This window comes from Coregonus clupeaformis, chromosome 1 (genome assembly GCF_020615455.1).
Source record: "Coregonus clupeaformis isolate EN_2021a chromosome 1, ASM2061545v1, whole genome shotgun sequence".
Taxonomy (NCBI): Eukaryota; Metazoa; Chordata; class Actinopteri; order Salmoniformes; family Salmonidae; genus Coregonus; species Coregonus clupeaformis.
The window spans coordinates 42,576,004-42,587,958 of record NC_059192.1 but is presented as its reverse complement, the minus strand read 5'-3'; the positions used below and the strand labels follow the sequence as shown (position 1 = coordinate 42,587,958).

Here is an 11,955-nt window from a genome sequence, read left to right as displayed (position 1 = left end):
AACATTCTGTTAACACTGGGGAAAATACAATATTTTTGTATGATCAGTTTTATTCTATTGATTGAAAAGTGTATGATGGGAGTTTGTCCAACATTTGCTTATTTTGATACTGTCAACAGACCCCTGAAACTCTTGACAATATGTACATGCTCTTTGCCATGTTAGAACCATTTCATTATTTTAAACGAACATGTAGGCTCTCTCAATACTTACAATATGATGATAGTGAATTGCTTGTAGGAAATAGAAGCTAGCAAACAGGATGAAATGTTTCAACTCAGACAACCGACCACTTCAAATCTTTATTTCTGTCTACTTTAAAACAAATTCACCTTTTAAAACTAAACTATAATGGAAAGTATTTGGTATATCTATACAGTTTTCTTTTTCAGTTCAGGATATTTTAATTGATTTATTAAAGCTATGAAGTGTGTCCTCTAGTCGTTGACTTTCTCAAAGTACTCCTTTGAACCTTCTGGAGTTGGCTTGATCTGAAAAACAAAAACATGTAGTAAGCAAACTGATCATCCAAAAACAATGAACTGATGGGAGACCACCAAGACAAAGTCCTTGCTACTCATATTTTGGTGCTTGTATTCATTTCAGTTGTCCGAGGCCCTGGCAGGGTAGTGAAGGGGAGTGGCCTCACCGTAGGAGAGTCAGGGGTCCAGCTAGCAGGGCACACTTCACCGTGAGTCTCCACAAACTGGAAGGCCCTCACCAGACGCAGGGTCTCGTCCACACAGCGGCCTACTGGCAGGTCGTTGACGCTCATGTGCTTCACCACACCATTCGGATCAATGATAAACAGTCCCCTAATGGACAAACAGACAATGGACAACTACTCAATATCATGGTAGAAATACACTATATTGGGAATAGGGTGCCATTTGGAATGCACAGTACCTCAGTGCAATGCCAGGACCCTCCAGAAGTACGCCATAGTCTCTGGACACCTGTTTGTTGAGGTCTGCCAGCAGGGGGATGTGGATGTCACCCAAACCTCCAGCCTGAGAACAAGATGCCATGACAATTTATTAGCACTGTGTGTCTATGTAATAAAGGGAAAGGGGGATACCTAGTCAGTTGTACAACTGAATGCATTCAACTTAAATGCATTTGACCCAACCCCTCTGAATCAGAGTGGTGCGGAGGGCTGCCTTAATCAACATCCAAGTCTTTGGCGCTCGGGGAACAGTCGGTTAACTGCCTTGCTCGGGCAGAATGACAGATTTTTACCTTGTCAGATCGGGGATTCGATTCAGCAACCTTTCGGTTACTGGCCCAACGCTCCTACCCGCCAGGCTTAATAATGTCTATGTCCATGGAATACTGTCTGTATGTATATGGAATGATTTCTTTATGTCTATGGAATACTACTCTATGTACACCCACTGTACCTTGCGAGGGGTGTTTATCCATGCCAGGTGGGTGAAGTGAGAATCCACCGACACGCCCACCACTTCACAGTTGATGTCATGGAACTCGCTGGCCTTGTCACTGAATGAGATGATCTCTGTCGGACAAACAAACGTGCTGTAAGGAGAAAGAAAAAAAGGTTTCGGAATAAAATGTCACATCCACAATCTGTAGTGCAAAGACCATAGGCCGCTAAATAATTCTAAAGATGAATAAAGTCAAGGATGGTGTACTGTACACCACATGCAGCTAAACACAGCAATCCATGCTTGTCTTTCCAAGGGAATAGTGGTACTCACAAATCAAGAGGGTAGAAGAAAAGGACCAGGTATTTGCCCTTAAAGTCATCTAGGCTCATCTCCTTGAACTCGCCATTGTGGACAGCTGTAGCTTTAAAATGTGGTGCATGTTGAGTGACAGCTGGAGCCCATCCAGCTGTACCTATTGGGAGAAAGATATTAAATGAATTAAGTGGAGTCTGTATTTAGGTGAAGGACAAAAACGTTATAACATTTACTTTATTGCATGACTTTAATATAATTGTATAAAACTTCAGCAGTTACTGAATGTGTTTTGGGAATGCAATTGGATATGCATAATTTCTGCATCCACCCCTCACTTTGATCAACTTCATATCACATTCCCTGTCCATGGTCTATACATACTGGTGGAGAAACAGGTTTTCTGCAGCACAGGAGAGATCAGAATTCTTGAGGCCTTGCTCACTGAATTTCCATGTGGCGATGCTGCTACTTTCAGTACTCCAGATGCAACCTTTGCCTTGATGGGGAGGGGGTAACGTTAGAGATAAGAGAAATTGCACTTCGTGACAACAACCGTTATTATTGGCGCTGATGACCATTAGACAGTTAGTATAATCAGTGATTGTATATTTAGAGTTTTTACTTAATTTGCCATTAGCGGTAAGGCTTTATTTGGGCAGAGGGATTTGTCCTGAATAAAGTCACAGTGACGTTACCGTCAAGCTCAGTTGAGACTTTCTGCAACTCTTCGTACAATTCGCATTGCCAATTATAATTTGCCATTATACCATTTGTATTTCAATGCAGCCCACTACTACTGGTAACTTTGTAAAATACAAATCTTTCTAAATGAACTTACAGAGGTCTTTAGTAGTCTCCCAACGGTGGCTGCCATTTTGTATATTGACAAGGGCAGAGGCTGAATCGCATTAGTGGAAACCAAGGTAATTTGCATACTCCTAGAGTCCTCTCTCCTCTCCTTCTCAAAACCCATTGGATGAGAAAGCCACAGGTCCCTCCCCTCTGACCTTCTCCAATGTGTTTTGAGAATGAGGCGAGTAGAGGACGCTCACTGCAGCAAATCACAAGGCCTTGACAAAGACAGTACAGTAGGAAGATAGGCTAAAACTGCTTCTCCAATACACTTGTAGGCGATGACATGACGACATTGGCTAGCAAGGCTAATGCTTAGAAACACATCATCGGGTCTAACGGTCGTCTCGCGCCGAACTGCGCATGTGCAAGCCGTCAAATCAAAGGCACTCTTTCGATATAAAGTTGTTTTGGACGAAAATTAAAACGTGTCAGTTTGTCACTTTCACGAGGTTGGAGTACTAACATGTTCAATAACTTAAGACATTGGCTTGAATCTATGTTGTACCTTTAGATTTCGAGAAAATTACCAACTAAGCAAGAATTTCTCACTTCTCTTATTGACTTCTCAAACCCCGGCCTGGTCTGTTTCGCAAGCGTTCCCGGAAGTCTCGCGATGTTGCACCTCTGGGTTTAGAAACTCTGTGGACTTGCGTCCTCTTCTTCTTGTTCTTGTTCTTGGGTATTTAAAAAATAAAATAAACAACAGTAACATGCAAAACACAAAAAAACAGAACAGCCAGAGGGATAACACAAGGAACTAACGAAGAAAAAATCCACATTATATCAAATAAAATACAGAGTAGCAAAATGTAGCAAATACATTTTTGAGACATTTTGTTTTGCATACCTTTTAATGATTCTAAATAGTTTTCCAAATCAGTAAAAAAAAAAAAACATGATTTGTGTATGAACATTTAAAAAATAGATTTATGACATACTGACGTTCAATTGTGGAATCAGTGTAGTAAAATAATATGTCAAACTTAGATATTTAAATGGTTGTATGCATTTTCTTGCAAAGATATAGTTTCACATCAGTCCAGAACACCTCACTATGTAAACAATTACAAAATAAGTGTTCAATAGATTCAGTTTCTAGTTCACAAAAAGTACATTCGCTGCTAACATCAGGTATATATTTAGAAATCAAGCTATTACAGGGGTAGAATCTATGGATAATCTTAAAGGAGATCTCCTTTACTTTATTGGTCACCATAAATTTGTGTGGAGTGAGCCAAGCACGGCGCCAGTTCACATCAAACGATGAAGCCCAACAAAATATAGCAGAAGGGATAGAATTCCTGTTTAATTTCTTATCTAGTAAACCCATAACATTCACCTGTGACACTCTGGCTCCATGGACTTTGATTATTGAGCCAGGGTTGTTCATTTTCATTTTTGGGTGTATTTCTATGTTGGATCTAGTTGTTCATTTCTATGTTTGGTTTTGTTGTATTAGTCATATGACTCCCAATCGGAGGTAACGAGTGTCAGCTGTCGGCTCGTTATCTCTGATTGGGAGCCATATTTATACTGTGTGGTTTCACCGTTGTTTGTGGGTTTTTGTTCCTGTTTAGTCATTGTCACTATTGGACTTCACATTCGTCGCTTTGGTTTGTTGTTTTTGGTTGCTTTAAGTATAAAGTCAACATGTTCTTTTCACTCGCTGCGCCTTGGTCTCCTTCACTCCTCGACGAACGTGACAGAAAAACCCACCATCAAAGGACCAAGCAGCGTGTCAAGCGGCAACAGGACCCAGCTCCAAAGGCTTCCTGGACATGGGAGGAGATTTTGGACGGAAAGGGGTCCTGGACTTGGGAGGAGATCCTGGATGGGATGGATCGCCGTCCATGGAGCGAAACGGTGGAGAGGCGACGGCGAGAGGAGCAACGGCGTCAGCAGGGCCATCGTCGGAAGGTCGAGAGGCAACCCCAAAAAGTTTTTTGGGGGGGGCACATGGCTTGGGCGGCTGGGCAGCAGGAGGCTGCCACAAGGCTGACGGAGGCAGAGAAGGGGCGAATTCAAAGGGCAACCAGGTTACGGGGGTCACTGGGCAAAGTAGGGAAAGGAGATGTAGAGGCACGGCGAGTGGTACTGGGGTGTATTACCAGTCCGGTCCGGCCCGTTCCAGTTCCCGGGGTAGAGCCAGTGGTGTGTGCCTCCAGTACGGTCCGGCCTGTTACGACCCCTCGCACCAAGTGTACGGTGCGCGTCTCCAGCCCGGCTCGGCCTGTTCCTGTTCCTCGCACCAAGGATACGGTGCGCTTCGCCAGCCCAGCGCGGCCTGTTCCGGCCACTCGCACCAGGGATACGGTGCGCGTCGCCAGCCCGGCCCGGCCTGTTCCGGCCACTCGCACCAGGGATACGGTGCGCGTCGCCAGCCCTTTCCCACCAGTGCCTAGACCACGTACCAAGCCTCCTGTGTGTCCCCAGAGTCCTGTGCGTCCTGTTGCTGCTCCCCGCACTAGCCCTGAGATGCGTGTCCTCAGCCCGGTACCTCCAGTTCCGGCACCACGCATCAGGCCTACGGTGCGTCCCCCAGGGCCCAGAATGCCCTGTTGCTTCTCCCCGCACTAGCCCTGAGATGCGTGTCCTCAGCCCGGTACCTCCAGTTCCGGCACCACGCACCAGGCCTACGGTGCGCCTCAGACGGCCAGAGTCTGCCGTCTGCCCAACGGGGCCTGAACTGTCCGTCTGCCCAACGCCGTCTGAACTGCCCGTCTGCCCAACGGGGCGCCTGAACTGCCCGTCTGCCCAACGCCGTCTGAACTGTCCGTCTGCCAAGCGCCGCAGGAACTGCCCGTCTGTACTGAGCCTGCAAAGCCGCCCGTCTGCCATGAGCCTTCAGAGCCGTCCGCCAGACCGGGAGCCGCTAGGAGCTCTCCGCCAGACAGGAGCAGCCAGAGCCTTCCGCCAGACAGGATCAGCCAGAGCCTTCCGCCAGACAGGAGCAGCCAGAGCCTTCCGCCAGACAGGATCAGCCAGAGCCTTCCGCCAGACAGGATCAGCCAGAGCCTTCCGCCAGACAGGATCAGCCAGAGCCTTCCGCCAGACAGGATCAGCCAGAGCCTTCCGCCAGACAGGATCAGCCAGAGCCTTCTGCCAGACAGGATCAGCCAGAGCCTTCTGCCAGACAGGATCAGCCAGAGCCTTCCGCCAGCCAGGATCCGCCAGAGCCGTCCAGCCAGGATCCGCCAGAGCCGTCCAGCCAGGATCCGCCAGAGCCGTCCAGCCAGGATCCGCCAGAGCCAGCTAGTCAGGTACTGCCCCTTAGTCCGGTGCTGCCCCTTAGTCCGGTGCTGCCCCTTAGTCCGGTGCCGCCCCTTAATCCAGTGGGGTTTAGTTGGGGGGTGGTCATGTGGAGGGGGCTACGGAAGCGGATAGTGACTAAGGTGGGGTGGGGACCACGACCTGGGCCAGAGCCGCCACCATGGACAGACGCCCACCCAGACCCTCCCCTAGACTGTATGCTGGTGCGCCCGGAGTTCGCACCTTTAGGGGGGGGTACTGTGACACTCTGGCTCCATGGACTTTGATTATTGAGCCAGGGTTGTTCATTTTCATTTTGGGTGTATTTCTATGTTGGATCTAGTTGTTCATTTCTATGTTTGGTTTTGTTGTATTAGTCATATGACTCCCAATCGGAGGTAACGAGTGTCAGCTGTCGGCTCTATCTCTGATTGGGAGCCATATTTATACTGTGTGGTTTCACCGTTGTTTGTGGGTTTTTGTTCCTGTTTAGTCATTGTCACTATTGGACTTCACATTCGTCGCTTTGGTTTGTTGTTTTTGGTTGCTTTAAGTATAAAGTCAACATGTTCTTTTCACTCGCTGCGCCTTGGTCTCCTTCACTCCTCGACGAACGTGACATCACCTGGATATCGCTTACAATAGGAGATGTTCCAGAATATGCATTATTCCGTAGTAAAGATTTTATCTCACTAGGTATAGCTTTTATAACAGTGTCATAATCCTTGCTTGAAACCTCTATTGGAAATGTTTAGTTAACTACTTAGACAACATAACAAACCAATTATATGAATTATGCATGTTGTAGAATGAAATCCCTATATGCCCTATATGCCCATGGATTAAGAACCAATTTAACAATAGTAGAGACATTTCTTTAGTGCAAATGCTGTGCTTCTGAGAAAGGATGGTTCCCTCTAGCTCCCTGCAGCTGGTCTGGGTGTGTAGTCAAGGACATAGGGTGGAGATAAACTTCAGGAACAGATAGACCTGTATAGACCTGTATTGTTTCTCGTTGCTTCAGAGTAACCTGGTCACACGGTTAAAACAAAGAGCCGCAGAATGACCACAGGTTTTTCAGTTCATCCTAGACAAAGAGCCTCAGAGTGACCACAGTTTTTCCAGTTCATCCTGTCTTTTACTATCTTCCAAGGGTGCAGCTGTGTGGAGATAGGAGTAGCAACGGAACTAACGTTATCACTTGTTTGTGCTCTATGACCTGATACACATAGCCACATATACATAGTCACAAGAAGAAACCATAGTGGCTCAAGGTCCAGGGAGGGTGGCTGTTTGGATAAAGAGGGGGTTCCGGTATGATATGAAAAGGAGACCAAGCAGACATGGGGATAGACAGGAAAGAAGCCAATTTTTCAGTAGACTCTAAGTTAAAACTATATGTTGAACATAGTTAAATCTTTTAAAACGTTAGTTAATCACAAAGACAAGCAATAAGACTAAGTGAAACAGAGTGTGGTACAGAGTGGTACACAAGGAGGGAGCCTGAGCCAGAGTCAGGGCATGGCTCCTGGGAATGGGCCTGCTCATTCTTACTATGTGTGGGAAATATACACTATGCATGAGGACTGTACATGTCTGAGAATTGATTATTCTGCTATACATGAGGCCATGCATGAAGAATGTCTTGAATGTATATGGTTGAGAATGGATTATGGACCTGCCATGTTTGAACCATATTTAAGTATTGATTGATATGTTTTATAATGTGTTATGGGTTAGATGGGATGTGCAAATGTATTTGTAGCTGGAGACTTTGTGTGCAGAGGGGGCCTACCTCTGAAACTGGGGAACTGCGACAGGCTGCAGGACTGTGCATTTCCTAACCCCAAGGCTTCTCCTGACTGATAAGAGATGGCTCTGTTATGTTTGCATGAGAAAGCTTGGTCCTGCCACTATTGTTTCCAAATCTGAATACATAGGAGGAGGAGAAGTCAGATTTAACCACTATCATAAATTAAGAGAGTGGGCGGAGCGGTCAAAATATGAAGATTTGGAGACAATTGTGGAAGAACTAAACAGGGAGGTATTAAGCTAAAAAGTATGTAAAATGTGCAGGAACTGTATATAAACTGAGGGCAGAGTGTTGGGAATTGAAATGCTCTGCAGACCACCTCGGCATTATCTAATTTTAATCAAGTCTATCTTAATTCTACAAAAACTCTGGAAATATTTTGTTTTTTATTAAGAATAAGGACAATTTTCCACGACACCTCAAAGTTGTATCTTTCCATAAATTCTCTCTGCGTAAATAGATTCCCACTAATACTAACTAATTGGCTGACAAGGACAAAACCCAACACATTAAAGCCTGCTTGTGAAAAGCCGCCAATTTCACAGGAGGTTTACCCACAATATAAGGACATTGTAGTAATTGATTTTTTAAGTACCTTTTAACCCAGTTGACTTTTGATATCTGATTAAAGAAAGTGAAGTCTAAGACATTTAGACCACCATCACATACCCTGTTGGTGATAACATCTCTTTTTATCTTATGTTGCTTGTTTTTCCATATGAAGTTGTACAATAGCCTATCTAAGGTACAGCAAGTGGATTTGGGAATGTCAATAGATGAAAAAAGATAAGATGCACGTCTTCTTCTTCTTCTTCTTCTTCTTCTTCGTCTTCTGTGGGTTTTATGGCAGACTACAACCCAAAAAGGTATATTACCGCCACATTGGACGGGGTTGACGGTGTTGAAAAAAACAAGGTAAAAATAAAACCCATACATGATAGGAAAAACTAACTTAATCCACCCAAAATAAAACAATTAAAAAAACACATTGACAAAACCAAAACCCTCTTCCTTCCTTCAAATCTCCATATCTCCCTTAGGACCCTTGGACTAAACACCTCCCTCTGCAACTGGATCCTGGACTTCCTGACGGGCTGCCCCCAGGTGGTAAGGGTAGGCAACAACACATCTGCAACGCTGATCCTCAACACGGGTGCCCCTCAGGGGTGCATGCTTAGTCCCCTCGTGTACTCCCTGTTCACCACAACTATATGGCCAAGTACGACTCCAACACCATCATTAAGGTTGCTGACGACACAACCGTGGTAGGCCTGATCACTGACAACAATGAGACAGCGTATAAGGAGGAGGTCAGAGACCTGGCAGTGTGGTGCTAGGCCAACAACCTCTCCCTCAACGTGAGCAAGACAAAGGAGCTGATCGTGGACTACATGAAAAGGAGGGCCGAACACGCCCCCATTCACATCGATGGGGCTGTAGTGGAGCGGGTCGAGAGTTTCAAGTTCCTTGGTGTCCACATCACCAACAAACTATCATGGTCCAAAGACACCAAGAAAGTTGTGAAGAGGACACGACAACACCTTTTCCCCCTCAGGAGACTGAAAAGATTTGGCATAGGTCTCCAGATCCTCAAAAAGTTATACAGCTGCACCATCAAGAGCATCCTGACCGGTTGCATCACCGCCTGGTATGGCAACTGCTCGGCATCCGACCGTAAGGCACTACAGAGGGTAGTGCGTACGGCCCAGTACATCACTGGGGCCAAGCTTCCTGCCATCCAGGACCTATATACTAGGCGGTGTCAGAGGAAGGCCCAGGTCATAGACTGTTCTCTCTGATACCGCACGGCAAGTGGTACTGGAGAACCAAGTCTAGGTCCAAAAGGCTCCTTAACAGCTTCTGCCCCCAAGCCATAAGACTACTGAACAATTAATCAACAGCTTCTACCCCCCATGCTGCTACTCACTGTTTATTATCAATGCACTACCTCTACCTACATTTTTACATTTACATAATTTAGCAGACGCTCCTATCCAGAGCAACTTACAAATTGGTGCATTCAACTTATGATAACCAGTGGGACAACCACCTTTTATTTTTTTTATGGGGGGTGGGGGAAGAAGGATTACTTAATACTATTCCAGGTATTCCTTAAAGAGGTAGGGTTTCAAGTGTCTCCGGAAGGTGGTCAGTGACTCCGCTGTCCTGGCGTCGTAGGGGAGCTTGTTCCACCATTGGGGTGCCAGAGCAGTGAATAGCTTTGACTGGGCTGAGCGGGAACTGTGGTTCCGTAGAGGTAGGGGAGCTAGCAGGCCAGAGGTGGATGAACGTAGTGCCCTCGTTTGGGTGTAGGGTCTGATCAGAGCCTGAAGGTAAGGAGGTGCCGTTCCCCTCACAGCTCCGTAGGCAAGCACCATTGTCTTGTAGTAGATGCGAGCCTCAACTGGAAGCCAGTGGAGTGTGCGGAGGAGCGGGTGACATGAGAGAACTTGGGAAGGTTGAACACCAGACGGGCTGCAGCGTTCTGGATAAGTTGTAGGGGTTTAATGGAACAGGCAGGGAGACCAGCCAACAGCGAGTTGCAGTAATCCAGACGGGAGATGACAAGTGCCTGGATTAGGACCTGTGCCGCTTTCTGTGTAAGTTAGGGTCGTACTCTGCGAATGTTGTAGAGCATGAACCTGCAGGATCGGGTCACCGCTTTTATGTTAGCGGAGAACGACAGGGTGTTGTCCAGGGTCACGCCAAGGTTCTTTGCACTCTGGGAGGAGGACACAATGGAGTTGTCAACCGTGATGGCGAGATCATGGAGTGGGCAGTCCTTCCCCGGGAGGAAGAGCAGCTCCGTCTTTTCGAGTTTCAGCTTGAGGTGGTGATCCGACATTCACACTGATATGTCTGCCAGACATGCAGAGATGCGATTCACCACCTGGTTATCAGAAGGGGGACGCAATCCAAGAGTGAGCAGCGCCGGAGATGCCCGACTCAGAGAGGGTGGAGAGGAAGATCTGATGGTTCACAGTATCAAAGGCAGCAGATAGGTCTAGAAGGATAAGAGCAGAGGAGAGCAGTCTCAGTTGAATGACCAGTCTTGAAACCTGACTGGTTTGGATCAAGAAGGTCATTCTGAGAGAGATAGCAGGAGAGTTGGCTAGAGACGGCACGCTCAAGAGTTTTGGAGAGAAAAGAAAGAAGGGATACTGGTCTGTAGTTGTTGACATTGGAGGGATCGAGTGTAGGTTTTTTGAGGAGGGGTGCAACTCTCGCTCTCTTGAAGAAGGAAGGGACATGGCCAGCGGTCAAGGATGAGTTGATGAGCGAGGTGAGGTAAGGGAGAAGGTCTCCGGGAATGGTCTGCAGAAGAGAGGAGGGGATAGGTTCAAGCGGGCAGGTTGTTGTCCAATTTGTAAGTCGCTCTGGATAAGAGCGTCTGCTAAATGACGTAAATGTAAATGTAAATGTTGTTGGGCGGCCGGCCGTCACAAGTTGCAAGATTTCATCTGGAGAGAGAGGGGAGAAAGAAGTCAAAGCATAGGGTAGGGCAGTGTGAGCTGGACCAGCGGTGTCATTTGACTTAATAAATGAGGATCGGATGTCATCAACCTTCTTTTCAAAATGGTTGACGAAGTCATCCACAGAGAGGGAGGAGGGAGGGGGAGGAGGAGGATTCAGCTGTCACGTCCTGACTCAGAGGACGTTTATATGTTGAGTCAGGGTGTGTATATTCCTTGTTGTGTTTGTCCATGTTGTACATTCTAGTATGTATAGATCTATGTTGGCCGGTGTGGTTCCCAATCTGAGGCAGCTGTCGCTCGTTGTCTCTGATTAGGGACCATACTTAGGCAGCCTATTGGCACTAGTTAGTTGTGGGATCTTGTTCCGTAAAGGTATGTTGTTTGTGTCTACCTTGGACTTCACGTTTCGTTTATTGTTTTGTCGTTGTGTTTAATAGTCAAATAAACATGTATGCATATCACGCTGCGCCTTGGTCTGACCCGTTCATGAACGAACGTGACAGAAGATCCCACCAAACAAGGACCAAGCAGCGTGCCCAGGAAGAGCGAATTGCCATGTCACAGGTGGGCAAATTGTGGTCATGGGAAGAGATATTCGCGGGGAAAGGGCCATGGGCGAAGGTAGATGCCCATGCAGGAGAGGAGCAACGGCAACACGGAAGCCGCCCGAGAAGCAGCCCCAAGAACATTTTTGGGGGTGGCTAAAGGGGTGGTCGGGGAGCGTGAGAGAGAGCCCCGACCACTGCACCTTGGACCACTACCTTGGACTTCACGTTTCGTTTATTGTTTTGTTGTTGTGTTTAATAGTCAAATAAACATGTATGCATATCACGCTGCGCCTTGGTCTGACCCGTTCATT

At 46.7% G+C, this 11,955-nt stretch overlaps 1 protein-coding gene across 1 annotated transcript; it reads right to left on the bottom strand.

Moving 5' to 3' along the window:
- Positions 1-289: 289 nt before the first annotated feature.
- On the bottom strand, positions 290-2,652 carry LOC121568991 (thioredoxin-dependent peroxide reductase, mitochondrial). The gene is made up of 7 exons (XM_041879553.1): positions 2,542-2,652; positions 2,085-2,199; positions 1,719-1,860; positions 1,401-1,536; positions 907-1,010; positions 650-815; positions 290-491 (listed from the first exon to the last, which is right to left on the bottom strand). The coding sequence occupies exons 1-7, from the start codon at positions 2,635-2,637 to the stop codon at positions 438-440; spliced, it is 813 nt and encodes a 270-aa protein (XP_041735487.1). The 5' UTR covers positions 2,638-2,652; the 3' UTR covers positions 290-437.
- Between the last annotated feature and the right edge of the window lie 9,303 nt (positions 2,653-11,955).

Excerpts from the sequence above, each read along its gene's own strand:
- LOC121568991 (XM_041879553.1), bottom strand. The coding sequence starts at position 2,637 with ATGCAAATTACCTTGGTTTCCACTAATGCGATTCAGCCTCTGCCCTTG. Across the intron at positions 1,861-2,084 it reads GAAAACCTGTTTCTCCACCA|GTACAGCTGGATGGGCTCCA; the intron begins GTATGTATAGAC and ends TTCTCCCAATAG. Across the intron at positions 492-649 it reads GGACCCCTGACTCTCCTACG|ATCAAGCCAACTCCAGAAGG; the intron begins GTGAGGCCACTC and ends TTTGTTTTTCAG.